The sequence below is a fragment of the Accipiter gentilis genome, chromosome 32 (assembly GCF_929443795.1).
Source record: "Accipiter gentilis chromosome 32, bAccGen1.1, whole genome shotgun sequence".
Taxonomy (NCBI): Eukaryota; Metazoa; Chordata; class Aves; order Accipitriformes; family Accipitridae; genus Astur; species Astur gentilis.
Window position 1 is genome coordinate 1607335 of NC_064911.1, and position 21703 is coordinate 1629037.

Sequence of the window (21703 nt, forward strand, 5' to 3'; positions counted from 1 at the left end):
GCAAGACCAGATTTGCAACTGGCACTCATTTAACTTCCCTGTTTTAAGTATCTACCACTGGTACACCTGATACATAATTAGCAGAGAAATATTCTCCACCGAGAGTACAGATCCCACATAATGCACATTTATACCTTATTCCCAGCAGACTAAAAAGTGAAGCTAAGTGATTAAGAAAAAATTAGCATATTTCCCAGTGAGATGTCAAACTGGGACTATCACCTATATGACAATGACTGACCATGGTTTACTCTTCTTGCATTGCATACCTTGATCATTTTTGCATTTCCAAGCATCATGCTGGGAAATACCTGAAGCAGTTGCTGAAGGAAGACATTGCAGTTCTGTCCAAACCTCTCCTTCCAAGACCTTTGATCGTAAAATTTTTATGCAATGCTACGAAACGCTTCCATAAAGGGGCATGAGCAAGCTACTCATTAAAAGTTTTTGAAATTACAGAAACTACAATAACTATAATCCTTCTTAATTTTATGTATTAAGCAAATCTGAAAAAAACCAAAACACAACACCTGGAAACTCTTAACAGATTTTTAATTTAAGATAAACACAAGAAGAGATAAGTGACATTTTAATTAGTTTGCTAAAAATTCAGAAAAAATACATGATGCTAGAGTATTATCATCAACTTTTCTGCAAGGCACCTGAGTATCTGACCACAAATTAGTTTAATTATAAATGGATGATTTTAATAAAAGATGATTAAGAACTACCTCAACTCAAACATAATGTCTGAGCTGTGCTGCTAAACCTAACCATGTTGTTCTTAGGAAGAAGTAAAAGATAAAAGCTGAAAAATAATTCAGGTGTTCAGTGAAGAACTGAACACTGGATAATAAAGTAATTTACGGGCATCTCAACTTTCAGCAAAAGAGCATGAAAATACAGATATACTCTTGGAAACCTTTACAGACCTATAAAAAAAGGTCAGGGTGGGTTTTTTTTATTTTTCCAATTGGGTAACGTTTTCATTTGCTAGAAATACTTGTTTGCTGGATTACACATTGAGAGCTGGAGCGTTCAACCCTACACACACACAGTCACTCTTCTTATGATTTTCCCTGATGCCATGGAGCTGACATCACATTTGCTTTTGCAGACACAAACTATCAGAGCAAAAAAAGTCACATCTCAGTATTATCTGAGCTGCTACACACCACCTTTGATATTATTACTCCAGAGGTAAACTTTAGGAGAATATTAGCAGGATGAATTTAATGTACTACTTATTAAAGGGTGGGGGTGAGGTAAGATAACCCCAAGCTTACATTATCCACTCAAGTGAGCAAATACAAGTTCAGAGATACTAATAAGCTCTGTCTATCTGACTCTCTCCTCAGATAGGCGCTCTACAGCTAGATATAATTAGCATTAGTTACCTTCAGTATGCATACATGTCAACACACAAGCACAAACACTGTTTGCAACCCCAGCAGCCTGCAATGCCATTTCAGACTGTTTGAATTTCACTTACAATAGGCTTTGTATTTCCATGCCATTACCCATTTTAGCATGAGTCTTCTTATTTTCACATCTTCACCAAATAGGTAACAACAGAGGAAATGACTGGGCAAGGATTTAAAAAAAAAAAAAAAAAAAAAAAAAAAAGGAAAACTTGAGCTAGCCTCTATACTTCAAGGGAGCAATAATTTCTCTGAATTTCATTAGAGATTCCAAATAGTCAGCACTTAGAAAAAAACAAACAGCCAAAACCACACATGTACACGTTAGGCATCCAGCTTTGCCAACTTTAGCCCACATCCAAACATAACATCCAAACCACATCAAAATGTCCTTAAAACATCCACTTCGCAACCAGAAAAGAAAGCAGCAGCTACTCCAGAGGTAGAAGGAAACTGTTTCTTGCTCTTGCAGTGCTCCTTTAAATGCCGAACACAACAGACCCCTTGAGGTTAGGGAAGGATGCCTGGGGAGCCTGGGTTCCAGCCACATGCCCACTCAGCACACTTCCTCAGCGCCAATCCATTTGTAACAGTGGACGTGACCGTGCCCTCAGAGGAATGTGCTTGGAGATGGCACGAAGTGGTTTGTAAGAGATACAGATTGCTTTAATCGTTCTTTCCCAAATGGCCGCATACCATTTTTTGCCCCTATAAAAAGGGGAGAGGTGCAAAAAAATATTATCTTCAAGCTGAATTTTTCTCTTTGCAAACACTATTTAAGACCACATGCCCCATCCCCTTCACTTGGAGCCTTAACAGAAGGGCAGTGGTGTGTAAATGCAGCTTCTGGCCATAGACATGGTGGCCCCAGTGCCTTTATTAGACAGGTGACACCGGGAGACAGGAGAGGCAGCAATTCCTTGCATTACACCCACCAGTCACAATGAAATGTCCCAAGTAGTCTGATGCTTACATTTTTCTTTTTAATGCGCACTGTTACATTTCTGACAACGGTTCAGTAACTGTGCTACTTTAGACAAACTGAGTGTCCCTACAAGCTGTCACAGATGGAAGACATTGTCGTCGTCCCCACCTCTGTGGCTACGACTACATTAGACACGGAGACGACCTGCAAAGCAGAACAACTGTGCTGCCACCAGTGCTTGGTGCGTTTCATTTCCAATCACACCTAGTCTAGTTATGTGGCATGGGCATCTACGAGGGGCCAGCACATTTTGGGTATGTTCCTGGAGAACACCTTCTGGTTGGGTTCATCATGGAAGAAGCCAGCCCACGTGCCTGAAGGCCACCCCACAGAACAGTGCCAAGCCCAGAGAGTCAGCCCATCAGCACCTTCTCCTTGTGCACCCTTGTGATTTGAACATAAATACTAATACGGGCACAGCATAAAGCCACCAACTTTAATCAAAAGGGAACACCAACATCATCAGACTCAGAGTTTCTTGACACCAAAGCACTGCAGCAACCCACCCTGTACCACAACACAAACCTACTGCATCCTCTACACTCACTGTGACAACATTTTCCTCTTCAAGACTTAACAGGCCTTTTCAAATGGGGTTTATCAACTGATAGCAGCACGTGCCCCATAGCCAGACAAGGCTCAGCACGATTGCTTCCCCCTCCCGAGAGGCTCTAAAAAAAGGTGTAGGAAATGCACATACTAGTCCAAACAAGCTAGGCTTATGGAAGTGGGTCTTTTCTCTTAGCTTGCTTCTGCAAAGTTATTAGAAATAGTCCACAGACCTATCAGATCTGCCAGCAAACTGACAACCGCTGCCTTCTAGTACAAACTCGTTCAGAACTGGTATCTGTTGGGGAAAAAAGTGTCTCCCTCAAAGCCATAATAACTGTTCACAACTATTAGGAGTGTCTTGCTTCCCAAAGGTATGGCCAAAGCTGACAAAAAGATGCGGCTAGTAGGGGAACTGTAGTGCCTTGCCAGAGCCTACTCTTTGGCCTGGCATCACTTCCCCAGGAGAAGGGAATCAGGCACTCACTCACCGCCATTTCAGAAGAACATCATCTTAAGAGCTAAGCTTCATTGAGAGAAAATTGTTTCCTTCTGACATCTCAGAAAAATTATCTGTGTGGGAACTGTATGTGCTCACACGTGGAGAAGGGAAAACAACAATCCAAGTCAAGTACACCCACACACTATCGCAAACCGAAAATTAAAGCAGGATGGCAGAAATGCCATCCCTGCAGATGGCTGAAGAGAGGCGCTTCTGGAAGACAGTTGTGGCACGTAGCAGAAACCCGTGGCTTGTACCGCAGCTTCAAGGATGAGGACCAAAGAAGGGCAGCAGAAACCGAGAAGCGGAGGTGGCAGCGATGGTGCAGAGCACATGCCAAGCAGACGGAACACAAGTTAAGAAGACTTTCCAGCACAAAGCCAACGCAGGCACATATTGAGCATCACCTTTCCCAGTGACAATTATTGAAAGTAAAGCATGTAATTTTAATGCATCTTTCCCATCTCTTCCCATCATTAAGGACAGGGTGGATCTCTCTTCCTTCCCAGAAGGGGTGTGTCAACTAACCCAGCATTACTGAAATATATGTTGTATGTGTACCTTCAAGTACAGCTGGGCTACATATTTCAAACAGTTTCGGCAACCAAACCCATTCTCTAACTCAGCGTTAGTTCTGCAGATAACTCCAGCCATCCCACATGTCAGCAGGGGGAAGGTGTCGAGGATTTACATACACAGATCTAACAACCCAGCTGGAAAAAAAAAAAAAAAAAAAAAAAAACCAAACCAAAAAAAACCCCAGTAACAACCACCATTACATAAAAGCATATATTTTTATTAAAAAGAAATATACCTGTGTGCATAACAAATGCAATATCTATACCTGCACCTATAAAATTAAACGAGCCTAGTTCCTCACACAAGTTACAACATCCCTTGCATTACCATGGAAACCAAGTACAAAATTAAAAATTTACTGAAGATTGAGAGGACAGTAGAGCCTCACTGAGATGAAACACTCCTATTGCAAATGACAAGCTCTCTATTAATATTGCATTTTTAGCTATGTCGAAACAAAATTCTATTTTTCCAACACTCCTGTGGTATGCTGTAAGTGAGCAATTTCTCAGAAAATCCCAGCTACCTGTTGCAAGTGCCAACAATCCAGCAATTATGATAAGCATTTCTGAACTCCTAACCAAAACAATGCAAGCTGTAGAACTACATTATTTACTCTGCTCTGCAAACAGAAATTCATAAACAGAGCGGTGCCTTTGAAAAGAAAGCCATTATATCCTTTCCATTTCTTGATGGTTGGTTTGTCTGGGGTTTTTTAAAAGGTATATTAAAACTCATGCAATTAACTTGTCAACTGTTGGTTTACAAGGCACTTGCCCGTTATTGCTACTTATAGGGGAATCTAGCTTGCATGGAAGTTTCAGTTTAACTCCATGTGTTCAACTCCTATTTCACTTCTAGGCTCTATATATCTTCTGTTCTTGATACTTGGCTTTACTGACTACAGAGATAAGCCCTCTCTGAAAGACGTAACGGTGTAGCCAGAATACAGAACTTGCAATTAGTGACAACCCAACCCCTCCCCACCTCTAATTTAAACAAAGTCTCCAAAGTAACATTTCTAGAAACAATAAACATTATTTTAAAGGAAGTTCTTCAGAAAGCTGTGACGTCCCCAGTTTCCCAAAGGAAAAGGTAAAAGTCATACTTAGCAAAGCATCTCTTATGAAATTAACGTGCCACATCCCAACAGGGCGGGCAGGCTACCCACAAAAGCCTGCCTGCCATTCTTGCCCCAGATGCATTTTCTCCTTTCAAAGCACAAGCACAATGACAAGGGGGACCAGACACACACAATTCAAAACCTTCGATATTCTCAACATTGTACCAATTTAGATGCCGTGATTTGACTACATAGGACTGAAAATGCAGAGACACTTCCCAAAGGAATTACATGCTTTTTTAGGACATGTAATTGAAGTCATGGGAGCAGTTGGCTAAAAATACTCCCCCTTTCTTTCCTGAACGGTTTGACTCAAAAAAAAAAAACCAAAACAAAACAAAAAAACCCAAACCAACCAACCAACCAAAAAACCCAAAACCAACAACAAAAACCCAACCCAAACAAAAAAAACTCACAAAAACCAAACCCCCCAAAACCACACATCACTTCTGGATTTCTGTACCACCTGGTATAGTAAGAAGACTTGGTATCCTACTACATATACTGTTAAATTCAAACAAAGCAGTAGAAGGTTGAATCTTCAAAGTTTGTGTTACCAAAATCTATAGGCATTTTAACTGGCAAGTGCTAAACCACCTAAAGATTAATTAGTATTGTAAGGCTTTCTCCCTACCCTTCACTTCATTGTTGCAAGAGATCCACTAGTTTTCGAAAAACACTCATTAAGTTGTTTATTGCCTCTTCCCATCAACTCGGGAAAACCATTTAGTCTGGTTTTTACAACATACACCACAGAGCAGCATATAAGGTCTTCCCATTTTTATTTCTCTTACGGATCACCTTCAGGCAGACCAGAAATTTGGCTGCTGACATGATTAAAAGCAGTCTTTGAATTAGGAAGCCAGCAACACCATATGTTTCTCAAAGTAAGATAGCTAGAGTAAGAATTGGGGGTTGGGGTGGTGTTTCTTTGGGGTGTTTTTTGCTGGGTTTTGTTAATTTTTATTTTTTTCTCCTAGATGAACCTTATGCTGCATTGTTTCTCCTGAAACAAGACTTAAAACTGTTAGGGAGCAAGACAAAAACAGCTGAATACCGAAAAACACCAGACAGAGACAGCACTCACCTGAAGACAAATCTAACAATAAGAATGACTGCACAGTAAATAAGAACAGGAATTTTCATTTGTGTGGAAGACACCCAGAAGTCCCTCAAGCCCTGCATGGACAGCTCCTGACAACACCCATCAGACAAGATGGGCAGGAGAGCCACAGAGGAACAGCACCAGAACCACAGTGCCCGGCCAGGGGAGGGAGAACCCAAGAGGTCTCCCCACGCATGCTTTTGCAAAGGGCAAAGTAAAGGCAAGAATTCAAAGCAAATCTTAAGACTTCAGACAAGCACATTACAAACTAAACAAATGCTACTCTGATGGAATGGCCAGATAAGCAGAGACTGACAATTACTTCAGGTTTCTTTCATCTCGCTGGACAAGCTCATACCTTGCCAGAAGCCTAATTCCAGAGAGAGCTGCTGGCAGCAGAGGCAAGAGTACCATCCTGGAATTTAGCTTGCAGATTTCTGATGTGCCCAATCCCTCAAATTTTAAATATTTTCCTTACCCAAATTATTCTCTGTAATTAAAAAGCATTACGTAATGGACATAAAGTCTGTGCTCCAGCTTAAACGCAGCATACCCCAAAGGCTCACATGGCCTTTTACACCAACCTCAGCTGTTACAGAAACACTGGGGAGCTATGGCTCCTAAGATACATTATTTAGTGATCATCCTCCCAAGACTTTTTTCTGTTGCTGGCTCAGTCATTTAAAAAATGAGAAGACTTGAAAATGCCTTAACTTACTGTTAAGGCCATTTACAACTCGAGCCAATTCCTTAAAAACTGGGGGTTTTTTCTTTCTTTCTTTAAAATTTCTGTTTTGGAGAGCCACAGAGCTGGGCTGAATGCATGGAGCAAGGACAACCATAAGCAGACACAAAACAAACTTGTCCAGCACTACCCAGCAGCATGGGAAATAATCCCAACCAGCCCAGCCTGCTGGTGTCCAGCTCCAGGGTCTTTTGTTTCAGCAGCACTGATTAAAAACAAAACCTTTTAAAGGGTTCAGAAAACTTATCACTCACTTTTTAATTGCAATTTAACACCAAGAACAAACACTTTCCAACTGTTTCCCTGAATAGTTCTGCAAATATTAATGCACTTTTATCTGCGAAATCCCGAACCATACTACTAAGTAGTTTGTCACAGAAAATGCTAATTCACAACACGTTTAAAATAATAATTAAAAAAAAAAAAAACACAAATCGAGTTTAAGGCTTAATTATGTTATGATAACACCAAAACTCATATCCTAAAATCAACAAGCAAATAACTTATGCTATATATCCAAATAGTATTATTGTTTACAAAACCTTGTATGACCAGACACCACTGTATTCCCCTCAGGGCATATGTTTAAAGGCACTGGAAGTTCCCCATGGGTACAGAATTTAAATCCCACGATTTAAACAGAGAACATCTCATCTGACCTCCTGCACATCACAGACTATTGTACTCCTCCTGTTTACCATGATGGAAGCCCAACATCTTTATTTACCTCTTTGGAAAATTAGTTGCAAGTCTTCACATCTGGAGGCAAAAAATTATTTCCCTTCCCAGCGTGCCCCAAGCCCACACTGTCAAAAACATGTCCCTGGTTTCCTATCTGACTGCCTTCCAGACAGCAGTACTTGGCATGCCTTTCCTTGCCTGGTATTTCCTCTTTGTGGAGGCAACCAAGGCACTGTTCAGTCTTCCTTCTGATAAATTACAGATTGTTTTTCTCATCTGGTTTTACCTCTAGAGCTGGAATTAAGAAAAACTTCCCCCCCCCCCCCCCCCCAAAAAAAAAAAATTACCTCTATCCATCAGAGCCACTAATTCTTGTCCTGGCCCTCTCTTCCCTGAGCCCTTCCCAGAGTGGATGGGCTCAGCTCCCCAAAAACCACATCTAGCACAGAACAAGGTACCCTCAAATCCATGCCAAGTTTACCTAAACTTGCTGCGCAGCAAAGCCCCACTGCTCAGTCATGGGGTGGCAAGGAGGCAGGAGGTCCGGGCAGAGGAACTTTGCCGAACACTAATCCTTCCCATGGCCCGTTTTCCATACAGGCTCCAGGCCTCAACATCCCTCTTTAAAATGAGGAGGTCACTTAATTACTATCCTCAACATCAAACACCAGTTTTACAGCAATAAGAGGAAACTCAGACTCCTACCTGCTACTGTCAAGTCTCACAAGTCAACAGCACCGTCTAAGTCACATTTCGTCTTTTGGTTTATAGGAGTACATAACAGCCTTTTGTTACTCAGAAGCTTTCTTTTAAGTGACAGATTAATTAAAGCTTTCTTCCTCTTACCAGTTGAGAGATACAATTTCTTCAAAACACTTTACCAACATTGATGCATGCATTTGCATCCAAGCATGCAAAGCCCAACTCAAATGAAAGGGGACAGTTCAGTTGAGCCAAGCAACTGATGTCAGCCTCACTTCCCAGAGCCTGGGTCTCGACCTTCAATATTTCTGCCCATTGCCCACAGAAGTTTTGTTAAATTTAAACAGGAGGTTAGTAGTTAAGAATTTGTATTGTAGCCATAAATAAATCTAAAACTGTTTGACAAATCCTAAGTCTCGTTTAAATACGTTTTCAGAAATAGTTTAGACTGCAATTTCAAAGCAAAATGCTTTGATTTAATCTTACCCTGCTGTTTAGCAGAGATTACATTTTCTCTCCAAGCTCAGCTGTTCACAGGATTTTCTTGCAAACACCTTCAGAAAGGCGCTACCTCCTGGGCCCAAAGGAAAGTCCCACCATAATGAGAGCAGGGACTTAATGAAGCCTGTCAGCCATGGCGAGCCAGCAGCTCAGTGCAGGGTGCCAAGGCAAATCAATACCATAACGCTCCCTCCCCGACCACACAGCAGAACTGCCCATCGCAGGCACCTACCCCTCTCCCACTGACCCATCTCATCTTGGCCATTCACCAAAATAAAACAGTTTGTGACCCAACCAGACAAATGCTGATTTTTGAGCGATGTCCCTCAGCCTGGACTCAAACTGGCCAGACAGGCTAGCAGTGAAAGGTGAAACACTCCGCCTCAACAGCCCAGAGATGCAATCACGATTATGCAGAACACTCTGCACGTGGAAAAGGAGAAATTGGCTTTTCAGGCACTAAGGCTGCAGAAAAAAAGAAAAAAATTCCCCACAATTTATATTACTACTATAAGAAATGAAAGAAGACAATACCAAGGTAGAAATGAATCTAAACAAAAGTGAAAGAGGCTGCCAGTGTCCAGGACCCCTTGAGGACCTTCAGAAGTCTTCAGAACTCCCTTCAACACTCACATGTATTCTGGGTTCCTTATTTGGTCTTTGATTTTTTAGGCTTTCCAACTCTCCTTACTCTCCCACATAAAAATCAAACAATCAATTCTAAGTTTGGGGGGGGGGGGGGTGGGGTGGGGTGGTTTTTTGCCTACTTTTTTTAAAATGATGTAAAGCTGACATTGTCACGATAAGTCATATCCTTCTGGATGCTGGGATTACAGACAAGTTCTCATCTGCAGATTGCTTGCAATGAAGTTCTAGGAGCTAAGCAACACTGAAAGAAGGACAAGTTGGAGTTCCAAAATTCTCAGTTTAACAATTTTGTTGTTAAGCAACTTCAGATCAATATTATCCTTCTAAGACTTAATGAAACCAAAGACAGAACTGGCAAGAGGAAAGAGCGACGAAATTAGGATGCTGAAAGACGTATCATTAAAAGTAATTTTATTCCACTTCATAGTTAAGAGAACTGGGCAGAGGACAGGCAAGGCACACATAGCAGAGCGGCAGAAGAGTATCAAACAAGCTTCAAAACAACCCAACAGCTTAACACACACTACAGCTTTAGATGCTTATTAATGCGATGCATGCACAAAACCCCATCATTTCTATACTCCAAGTACTCAAAAATTAAACTACAATCAATCAACATTTAGTACATTTAAATTTACAACACCTATATAGAAAAAATAAAGGAAAATACCCAAAATAATGAATGCTTTTTTAAAGACACTGCCTTTTTGTTGCATTAACAGTTTTCTTCTTTTCCTCAGTTTAGCTTCCTCTAGATAATACTGTATTTTTCACTATTTACATAAACAAATATACAGGGATTATGAGATGTATATTAAAAAGACCTTTTCAAACAAAAAAACCCTAGAAGCCATGACTTAGTTTATGAGAAGCTTTGAAAATTAACAACAGAATCAAACCTTTAACAATAATACATTGCGGGGGGGGTGGGGGGTGGGGGGGGAGGAATCTATCCCCCCATGTTTCCAGGTGACACATAGGGAACAAACGTAGTTTTTCAAGTTACTTTTCAAATTATAAGAAAGCAGAAAGCAATAAAACTACCACATCAGCTCAGTACCCCATATTCCAAATTCAAAACTCCAGCTACAAATAAATTTACATAACTAAGCCGAGAAAGAAGAACAAGTTAACTGTTTGTCTCAAAACTGTATCATGGTATCTGACAAAGCAGGTGGGGAAAAAAAAAAAATCAGCCCTTTGCAGAGACCATAATTTAGAGAAAAATCAATTTTACAGGGTCAGAGCTTCAGAATGAGTAATGTCTACCTTAAAAATGTGCTGATAAGGTAAGAGAAGGTTTGCTGCAGGCACAAAGACGATGTGATAGCATGACAAGGAGATTGGAAGTATCTCCAAAATCCTGTCCCATCTCTATTTTTTACTACGTGTGTCCATTGGATACTACTAAATTTTGGAGGTGGATGAGGAGGCAATTTTCACCTTCACCACAAGAAAAAAAAAAAGTAATGGTGTATTTCAAATCTATTAGCACAAAATAACTGTATTACCTAAATTTGAGCTGTATATATATGTAAACTCCTGTTTCACAGTTTCAAAACCCTCAAAGTGCAATATAAACACAGTTCCCAAACAATACAGGGTTTTGTCACCCTCCCCCCATCTTGAACTCCTATTAGACATGCACTTTGTTTTACTAATTACAATTCCAAACAGAAATTATGTAAATCAAACTGCCATACTGGATCACATTGGTAGCCTGCTCTGAAAAGGAGCAATTTTTAATGCCTTTACTTACAGGTACAACCAATTTTGCCCCATTCCTGTCATATGTTATTTGCTGTGGTTGAATAAATAAGCTCTGCTCTAGGGGAAGACAGACCAGAAAAGGATGAACAGAGAATTCCTATCTGGATTAGCTCAAAATGGGTCAGTGGGAATTGAATGGAGTTATCCATCCCGGAACACAGCTCCTTGGGGATTTTTGCCTTTTGCAGGGACTTGACCCTAACTTTTAACAATCAGGAACCAAAGAATGGTCAGGTGTGAAGAGATTGTTCATGCCCTGCTGCAAGTCACCAGAGGGAGGCAAAGGGACTAACACCTTAATTAAATGCTATTACACAAACTTCAGCAAATGTGGTTTCAGAGGTTGGCACTCTTCCCCAAAGAAGCTGCCTGCTCTTTTAGCTGAGCCCGTTCGACTGCTTGTGGCCATTTTCTGACTCAGGTCTGCCAGAAGCTGACACCTACCAAAAAAGGCACAGGTCATTTCTTTCAACAGGGCACAGGATCATAAAACCAGCCTAGAGAGGGGTCAAAGAGCACTGAAAAGGCTGAGCTTACAGAGGGCATGGGTGGAAGCAGGAAGAGCAGCTTTCAGCAGCCAGCTCCTGAGCTAGGTCGGTTGCCAGCCAAACAGCAGTGTTTAACTACTGCCTGAAAGGAGCAGCTGGATTACAAAACCACAAAGCACACTGGCTCACACGCTCCTCTGTCTTAAAGCTCAGCTGTCCCACAATCAGTGGAGTGCCATCAGTTGACCAGAAGGTTTGCTTCTTTGGGAAAGTCTTGTAAATCACTGCAATCTACACTTACCCTTCAATATTAAGTCCTTAAGAGAAGGTAAGGGGTCTCCTGAGCTTGCTGGGAGGACCATCAAAACACAGGCAAGCCAGAAGTCCGGCTTCTCAGCTGAGGAAGTCACAGCGCTTACAAAGTTGTCACACCGGGAGCTACAGTGAAGAAACCAGCTGTACCCATATCTATCACTCTCTCCTGTTTCTATTAATCAATGCAGGGCAAGAAACCTGCACCACACAATTGTGGAACAGCAGTGTCCCCACCGTCAGTAGCTGGTTTAAGATATTCCACCCTTCTAAAAAGCATCACTTATTTTAACATCCTTACGTTCATACACTGAGATGTGCTTGTCATCTGGAAAGCACATTTTGTGAGCCACTGCAAGATACTGGCATTAATTACACCCTGTGGAGTGTATTGCCCCTTACTCGTATTTCCATCATGCGAAATTTAATATTGTAATTATGTGAATCATTGTCAAGTATTTGTTCTGCTACAAAGTGCAGCATCAAAACAATCCTATATGCTCCATATAGCAAGAAGGTTGAGCTGTGTTGTTCTTTTTTTAAAAAACACTCATATATATATATATACACACAAATTAATTGGCTGTCTTCAAATTGATCCCCTTGAACAGAGGTCATTATCCCCATTTTATTTTGTTTCTCTTTTGTTATATACTAAATTCTCACAAGGAAAGGTAGGTATTTTTGGTAACTGGAGACATCAGAGCTTTTGCAATCTACAGCAGAGCACAACAAGATTTAATAATCATGTAGCTCTCTAAAAGTTTTTTAATCAAAATGAATAAAAAAAAGACGACAAATACCCAAGTTTCAGAACTGTCGCATTACAATCAAGGGCAGAAAAGCAACTTATTTAGGGCTGAAAACTCAAAACCACACACCAGCCATTACCGACTGATATTCTCAGCTGGTTTGGTATCACCAAAAGGGACAGAAAATGTGTTTTCAAACCTCATCTGCAGGTATTTCTGGAGGTGAGTCAGGGAAGGAGGACAGATTCCAGATCAAGTTACGGGAACAAGGGCTCTTCAGACCAACTGCATTCAGTTTTAAACGGGGGGTAGGGGGTGGGAAGCAGGTCAGAGCAAAAGTTTGACTGCTCTAAAGAGCAGTCCTTTGTCCCCAAATTATTCCAGGCCCAAGCTCGTTACCAACATTGCTCTTGGCAATCCTCGGCCTGGCAGCAACTGTTGTAAACTCTCATCGCAAGAGCATACTCTTAACAGTTAACCAAGCTCACAGAAAGTCGTTTGGTATTTTTTCAATTTGCTTTACTTTTAATCTTCTTACACCACAGGATTTTTTTTTTTCAAAATCCCCAGAATTTAAATCCAATACCACTCAGCTCTAGACTTATGTGTTAAAACCACACCAGACAGCTCACCTAACAACTTCAATGAACCTATTACGGTACATAAACCCGATTATATTTTTATCTGTAGCAGTCTAGAACCTTGTCTCTTCATTGCCTGGATATAAGGAGGTATGTGACTATTGATTTAATACAGCCTATACACTAATATAATGTATATACACAGATGTACAGAGATGGTGATTTTAATGTCATACATTAAATATGCAAATATATTGGGGATTTCCATATATATTTGCATACATTATATTGACACATTAGGTGATTTTTAATGCAATATGTGTCTGCATACATGTGCATACGTATACACGGACATTTGACAGTTTGGGGTTTTTATTAAACCCAAATACAATTTTTTCAAGTCCTGGTTGTTACATACATTTTTTGGAAGATGTGACAGATTTCAAAATGACGCTTATTCAGAGTATTCAGGATTAAGGATGTAAATTATAAATTAAGCCTAGAGACACTGCCTTAAAAATAAACAAAGAACAGTCTCAAGACATGTTTCAAAGCAGAGGTGAACCAACCAAACCGTGGATGGAGCAGGGTGCCCAGCAAGGTTGCACAGGCTCTCTCGTTGGAGCTCCATTTTCAAGACCCAACCGCAGACAGCCCTGAGCTGCCTGGTCTGATCCTAGAGCTGGCCCTGCTTTGGACAGGCGGTCAGACCAGAGACCTCCTGAGGGATCCTGTGATCCAATCTACTAATTTCTTGACCAAGTCTCCACACCCAACAGCTTGTGTAAATTATTTTACTGAGTCACTAAAATAAAATTATTCCGCTCAGAAAAACAGCTGCCAATTCATCAAGCAGTTACATGAAGTTACTATGCTCTTAAGCTATTTTGCTGAGCTTTGTATTGGAAAAGGACTGCCAATTAAAAGAAACTGTCATACCTTTTCTTCATACAACTTATAAACCAAACTATTTATTATCCTTCACAATTTATTAAACACATGCAAATAGAAAGTCATGAAAAGCCAAAGACGATCTATACTTACTTCTTGTAGGTTTACCATACAATTCAACACTGATCAAGTAAAACTGATTAAGAAAGATCACTTGCATTTATCACACAAACAGCTAATGAAAAAAACCTAAAAATACCAAAATTTTGTCAGCTTCCTCATGTGTTCATACATGTTTTGTGAAAAAGCACAGCAGCCGATCACTTTTTTCCCCCAGAAAATGCATTTGAAGAGAACACAAGTCTCAAAATTGTCTGCTGCTCATTAAACAAACAAAAGGCAAATGAGGGAGCAAGGGAGAAGCTCCTTTATTACTCTTCTAATTTGTCCACCTGACTGCCAAGCATTCTGACAGCACACCAGAATCCACAGGGCCTGCCCTGCCCCCCTTACCCATGCGGCCACCCACCGCAACACATGCAGCATTTTAAATAGGAAGTGCAAAAAGGACCCTTCAACAAATGCAAACCCTTTGCCAGGGGAATTCGGGAACAGAACCGACAGGAAGAGGAACTGAAAGTCTATAATGGCAGCGAAGGAAAGGCTTCCTTCCCCTTCCCACATTGCAAAGTCATTTCTAAAGGTCTGCTTGAAAACTAAACAATGAAGAAATATTCGGGCTCTTCCACTGGGGAAAAACAAAAAAAGCCACGAACAAAAATAAGAACCTATAAAGCACTACATTACCCAGTTTAAAAAAACAAGCTGTCAGGCAACACAAGCAACATACTTTTTTTTGTCAACTAACCTTCTGAGGGCCAGCTTGTATGATATCGATGTCTTAACACCTTGATTTCATTCAGCTGGTAAGAGTCTCACTTATGAACATGGAGCTAGAGCAGTGAGCAGAACAGGCATGGCAGAAATCCCGATAACCTCAGTGTACTAATTAGAAGAAATCTTGATTTATAAACTGGGATCATTCACGCAAATTCACGAGGATATTCACTGTTGCCTTTATCTACTGAAATCAGGCAATTAATAGAAAGAGAGTAAATGGAAAAATAGCTACTGAAGAATATGACGGTTTCACAAGTTATGAGAGCTCTTGGCCAATGGATTTCTTAACCCCAGTAAGCATGATTCACATGAGTGGCAGAAGCAACATGCTAAGCAACCACATCACTGGAGCATCACTAAGGAATATTTCCTTTAAAGCTGAATAAATAAATATTAATCTACCTGTAATTTTAGAAGGGAATTCTTCATGTGTAATATAGAAAGAATTTGTTTTCTTCCTGCTTTCCCTCTTCCTTATACCATTCTCCATGAAAGCAAAGTACAGGTTCTTTGCTGCTTTCCAGAAAGCGTTTGTTAAAATGGCAGGAAAAGCGTTTCATTTCAGTAAAGAGATCTAAAGAGAATCTAATCTGATTCAAACATCAAAATTTCACACTTTAGCGTATGAAGACAGTTCAAGTGCAGTAAATGCATGCATGCAATTCCTATTATGAAATATTTTAGCATTATAAAAACAGTCACTTGTTCAAAACATCAACTTTAGAGTATCAAGACTGACAAACACCAGAAGACCAGATGTTAAAACCTACCCTGATATCAAACATTTTAAAAAAAGATAAATGCAAAGCCTCAAATGTTCATGTGGAATGACAGAACAAGATTAAAAGCTTCTGCAGAAACACCAGTGCCCATTTAGTCAAATGTTTTGAGGCAAAGGATGTCTCTGAAAATTCTAGATATCACCAAGGCAGACACCATTGCAGAGGGCTCTGAACACAGCCTCTGCCTCAAACAGTTTTGGTGCAAAATCCAAGCCCCTTTCTTGCATGCACCTTTACGGTGGCGATACCTACACACCTCTCTGTAAGGCCAGGGCTACAGGGACTGAACAGAAATGCCCACCCCTCTGTGGTCTATCCTGAAGCACAGTCTCAATCGTAAAACCTCATTTTTTACTTCGGCTCTGCACCCAAGGCAGAGATTTCCTTCTGTTGCATTCAGACAACTAATGGTTGCATCGAGCTGATAAACCCAAACGAGTGCTGTAACTGGAAGCTTTAAACCCCTGAGCATCTTTACAACTGCTTGGCATGGTATACCCTGCTCAACACTGGCAAGATCACACCTCGAAGCGAGAGCCCGTGGCTGGCAGCTGTGGCGGTGGGGATGGAGAGCCGTCTCCTCTCCTCTACCAGTACCAGGGTCCCTCCTGGGAAGGGCACCGGAGCTGCAGGCCTGGACCCCCCTGCCCAAGGGGAAGCGCAAGCCTCCGGCTCCGCTTGCAGGCTAGATGCTGGCATTCACCTCACCGCATGCCCTCCCCCCGCGAGAAGGGAGGCTTAATATTAGAGGAGGACAGAAGCTGAGGTTTTAAGGCCGAGGTCTAGCAACGAAGGACCGAAAGAGACCAGGAGATAACTCTCCCCTCCCACACATATTTTTTTCGGGGGGGGAGGGGGGAGAGAGGGGAGGAGCACCGACACCCAGCCATGTCGGCTCCTCTTTTGAGGCCCAGGCTTGCGCAGCCCCGCCGGGGTCCTCCCAGCTCCCCCGACCCCAGCAGCGGTGGCGGTGCGCTCACGCCCCCGGCCGGAGGGAGGGTGCGGGCGACCCCTCCCGCCCCCAGCCCCACCCAGAGAGGGGCCCGGCGCAGGGTGCCACCAGGCCGGGGGAGGGCAGGGCAGGGGCGGCTGCGGAGCGGCGCGGGCTGCTGGCGGCCGCAGCGCGCACGGCGGCGCCTCTCTGCTGCACTGCAGAGGCGCCATCTTCTCGCTCCTCCGCGCCGCTCGGCACCGGCCCGCCAGCGGGGGGGGTGGGGTGGGCACGGCCGGGCCCCGCCCCCCTCCCCACGCACCCCCGCGGGCGCCGCCAGCCCGTGGCGAGCTCGCCACCGCCGCCTCACGCACCTGCGTGGGGGTGCGCGGCGGGGGAGGCGCTGCCCTGCCCTCCCCCCCCGGCAGGGCCCCCGCCGGGGGCGGCGGCGCCCGCAGCCTGTCTCCGCGTCCCCAGCCCCCGCCCCGCGGAGGGGATGCCACCGGCTCCCCCGGTCCCCCGGTCGCAGCGCGCCCACACGCGGGGAAAGTTTCCCTTCCCCGGCCCCCGGCGGAGAAGCCCCCGCGGGACGGGCTCGGCCCTCCCCCGCCCTGCTCTGCCTACCGGCTGGTGGCGCCGCCGCCGCCGCCCCTCCTCGCGGACCCCCGCCCGCCCGCCCGCCGCGCCAGACGGCTCCGCGGGCGGCGGCCGAAGTTAACGGGGGAGCGCCCCGGCAGCGGCAGGCAGATCGGCGAAGGGAGCCGGCCCCGGCGGCAGGGACGGCCCCGGTCCGCCGCAGACACGCGTAGCGGGTGCCGCCGGCCCCGGCGGCTCCCAGCCCGCTTCCTCCTCGCCCCCCGCCCCCCCCCCCCCCCGACGTCCCCCGGCTCGCCGCCCCGCTGGGCGGGAGCGGCCCTATTGTTCGGCGGCGGGAGGGCGACGGCAGCCGGGGAAGGAGGACCCCGCCGCCCGGCTGCGTGACGGGCGCCGGCGACCCCCGCCCGCCCCGCCCCGCCGCGGCCGAGCCCACGCCGCAGGGGCGGCTGCGGGCAGACAAAGCCTCGCGGAAGCGGAGGAGGGCGGCGGGGAAGCCCCCGCCCGGCCGGCCGCCCCCTGACCCGCTTACCTCGAGAGCCCGGGCGGCGCCGGAGGCCAGCAGCAGGAGAGCTAAGTGGGGCAGCATCACGGCGGCCGGGAGGGGGGGAGGGAGGAAGGGAAGGAGGGAGGCCGGCGAGACGCGGCGAGGTCCGGCTGTAAATCCGCGGGGCCGCACCGCTGCCGGGGAGAGCAACTGAGCTGCGGCGGCACCAGCCGAGCGCCGCGGCGGGGCCGGTCAGCTGACGGCCCGGCCCGCCCCCGAGCGGGCGGCGCGGCCCGGCCCGGCCCGGCCCTCCCCGCCCCGCGGAGACCCCTAGCGGCGGCGCCGGGCGGTGCGGCGCCGGCGGGCGGCCCTGAGCGCCAGCGGCCCGGCCCCCTGCCCCTTCCTTTTAAGTCCCCACAGCGCTGGCCGCCGCGGGGTTAGGCCCGAGCAGCGAGGCGGCTCCTCAGGCCCGCGGCTCGTTGCGGCCTCGGGCCGGCTCCCCGGCCGGCCTTAAACCGCCGAGGGGGTTGCCCTCGTCCCGGTGGTTCGCAGCCGCAGCACCCGTCTCCTCCTCGGCCGCTCGGGCACCGTCGGTAACCGTTTCCAAATACGCCGCCGCGGAAGGCCCCCGCGTCCGCAGGAGCCCCGAGGCGTCGGTGCCCCACCGCCCCTTTGAGGTTGTTGCATACAGAAATGCAACCCCCGTCACTGCAGGGTTTTCACCAAAGGGGGGGGGGGGTGTGGAAGCAAACGCATATGTGATTTAGATGCTATTTAACAAATTCTGCCTTTCTGGCGAGGTTGCACACCGACCTGGGGTCTTCAGACACCACCCAGGTGGGGGTGATGAGTAAGCACAGCCGTTTCGCCCGGGGGCCGTACCGGAGGCAGCAGTGCACTCCCGAAGCCTGAGCCTCCTGCTGATGGGCCTGGGGAGACAGCTGTGGTCTCCACGGTATTCCTTTGCCCACTGCTAATTGCAAAGTCAATGCAAAATTTGTGGGAGTGCTGTCGATAACAAAGGCACACGGGAACGTTGGCAGAGCTGAGGCTTGTGGCAGCTGAATGAGGAAGAAATGAAATTAAAATGCAGGGCTTTGTCAAACAGCTTGTAAGCAAGAGGCCAAAGCAAACTTACTTTCTCGCCTTCTCAACAGAATTGTAATAATCGGTATGTTAAACCTGTAAGGAGAGCTAAAAATTAGTATTGGGAGATGTTGTAGTTTAACCCCAGCCAGCAACAAAGCACCACACAGCTGCTCGCTCCCTTCCCCCCCACACCCAGTGGGATGGGGGAGAGAATTGGGGAAAAAGTAAAACTCATGCGTTGAGATAAGAACAGTTTAATAGGACAGACAGGAAGAAAATAATAATAATAAAATGGCAATAATAATAGAAGAATTAGAATATACAAAACAAGTGATGCACAATGCAATTGCTCACCACTTGCCGACCGATGCCTAGTTAGTTCCTGAGCAGTGATCCACGATGTCACATGGTATGGAATATCCCTTTGGCCAGTTTGGGTCAGCTGCCCTGGCTGTGTCTCCTCCCAGCTTCTTGTGCCCCTCCAGCCTTCTCGCTGGCTGGGCATGAGAAGCTGAAAAATCCTTGACTAGGTATAAACACTACTGAGCAACAACAAAAACATCAGTGTGTTATCAACATTCTTCTCATCCTAAATCCAAACCACAGCACTATACCAGCTACTAGGAAAAAAGTTAAGCCTAAACCAGGCCAGGAGAGTTTCATGTTGAAACAGCTGCTATTGTAGCCGAAATTCAGCGTGGCACAGCCTGACCCATTCTGCCTCCGACCTGCGGACTTCATGGCAGTGTCTCTGCTCCCACCAAGGCTCCCAAGACAGCAGCTACCAGAGCCACACCAGAACAGGGACCTGCAGCCAGGCCACGTAAGGGACAGGTGGTGGCCATCTCCTCGGTGTATGGCTCGGTACAGAAAGCTGGGCTGCGTTGTCCTCGCTGCCGCTCTCACACATCTTCTGTTGAAGTCAGAACTGAAAACCACTGAGACTCTTGGCCAAAGCTGCATCCAGATGCAGAGGGGTGCTTACTGGGCAAGAGCAGCCCGGGCTGCTGCGTCAGGCAGGCTGTAACATGCAGTGAGAGACCGTCGTGCCACAGCGTTTCATCCCCACAGCCAGGTGCTAGGGTTAGAAGCCCATTCTCATGCAAATATGAATCTCCTCATACAAGTGAATGAACTGGCAATGTATGGAGGCTTTGGGGAACTGCTTGAGTCACACTTACTGAATTTGAGAGATCTCTGACAGGTAGATAACAGCGGAGGCTCCTCCCCCCCCCACCCCCCCCAACATACACATGGGAAGTATATCCAACAAGTACAATTAGTAGGTGCTTTTAAGAAACACACACCCATGACACAACACAACCTGTAAATTAAAATGAGTTAAACAGCAACAATGGCAGGGTTAGCTATAATAATTTAATACTGTTATCTGCTTGTTAGAATAATGATCGCATGGCTTTGAGGGGTTAGGGAAGGATTTGCGGTGCAAATGTTTCTAACAGGTTGGCTTCTAAACTCAGTCATTGGAAAGGCAATGCCATGGTTGCAAATAAGCAGCATCCTGCTAAAGCTGATGGAGGTCATTCAACAACAATTCTTTCCAGAAACAATGGAGGCAATCAGAAGGAAGCTCTTTGCAAGTTCTGAAAAAAAAAAATAATAAAAAATGAGGCTTCCAGATGGGATGGATGGAAGACCAAAATAGATTAATGTAGCCCTTTTATTATAAGTTGGCTTGGTAGTTCTTTGTAATCACTTCTTCCCTAGAGCTAAAATCAAACAGTATTTCAACTGCTGCTGCTCTGGATGAGCCAAGCCCGCTTCCTTCCTCATGGTGGGCAGGCAGGCAGGCTGGAGGTCCCTTTTGCCTGTGGCTAGGAGTGGGGCAGACCCATAGGATTGCACATGTTGGGGGAGAGCAGGGAAGGCTCAAGTGAAAAGGTGGAGAAAAGTCAAAGGTACCAGAAAACTTCTATGAGATAGGTGTTTCCATTTACAGCCAGTAAAAACCAGTGACAATATTTGCTAAGATTTCATTAAGTTAGCCACGCTGAAAGATCATAACTGAAGACTCTTCTGAAAGCTGTTTGTACGGTCTACAAAATTTGGAGATGACCTGCTGATAGGAAAAAGAAACCCAGAAGTTGTGTCCTATTTTCCACTCTCTGTCTTCTTTTAGGATCTGTATAGAAGGTCCGATATACTTTATTCCTTGCTTTCTTTACTTGTCTTAGGATAGAAATTCAGTCTTACCAGACCTCGGTAGCTGTCATAGCTGGAGTACAATGAAGCCCACTACCATGGCACAACAGGGCGAACAATGGAAATTGTCTTCCCAAGGAAGAAAGCAGCACAGGTTGGATCTTAAAATGATAGGGCTTATATTCAAATCTAATAAAATGCTTTCAGCAAATAATCCCAAACTCTGTTCAGATGTGATTTTCTCTTTAATTGCTGAGCTTTGTTATTCAATCTTAATGTGATAACTTTCAAAGCGATGACCAAGCATGCATGTCAAGTTTCATTTTTTGGCTACTTCTGTGCTCTGCCTGTGTATCTTTGTGTGCAAATGATGTCTAATACCATTTTACAGCCTTTTAGTTTTAATATATTACATATATAGA

The 21703-nt window shown here is 45.0% G+C and overlaps 2 protein-coding genes across 6 annotated transcripts in view; both read right to left on the minus strand.

The window, feature by feature from the left end:
* Positions 1–18302, minus strand: part of APP (amyloid beta precursor protein) — a 238368-nt gene extending 220066 nt beyond the window's left edge. For all 5 annotated transcript variants that reach the window (XM_049835163.1, XM_049835161.1, XM_049835159.1 and 2 more), the window contains exon 1: positions 18075–18302. In XM_049835163.1, the coding sequence (XP_049691120.1) occupies positions 18075–18131 (57 nt within the window). In that variant the 5' untranslated portion in view covers positions 18132–18302. The remainder of the gene's footprint in view (positions 1–18074) is intronic.
* The window catches only part of ADAMTS5 (ADAM metallopeptidase with thrombospondin type 1 motif 5), a 315489-nt gene continuing 309599 nt past the window's right edge, over positions 15814–21703 (minus strand). Inside the window, exon 9 of the transcript XR_007510312.1 lies at positions 15814–15825. The gene's annotated coding sequence lies outside the window, so the exon portion shown is untranslated. The remainder of the gene's footprint in view (positions 15826–21703) is intronic.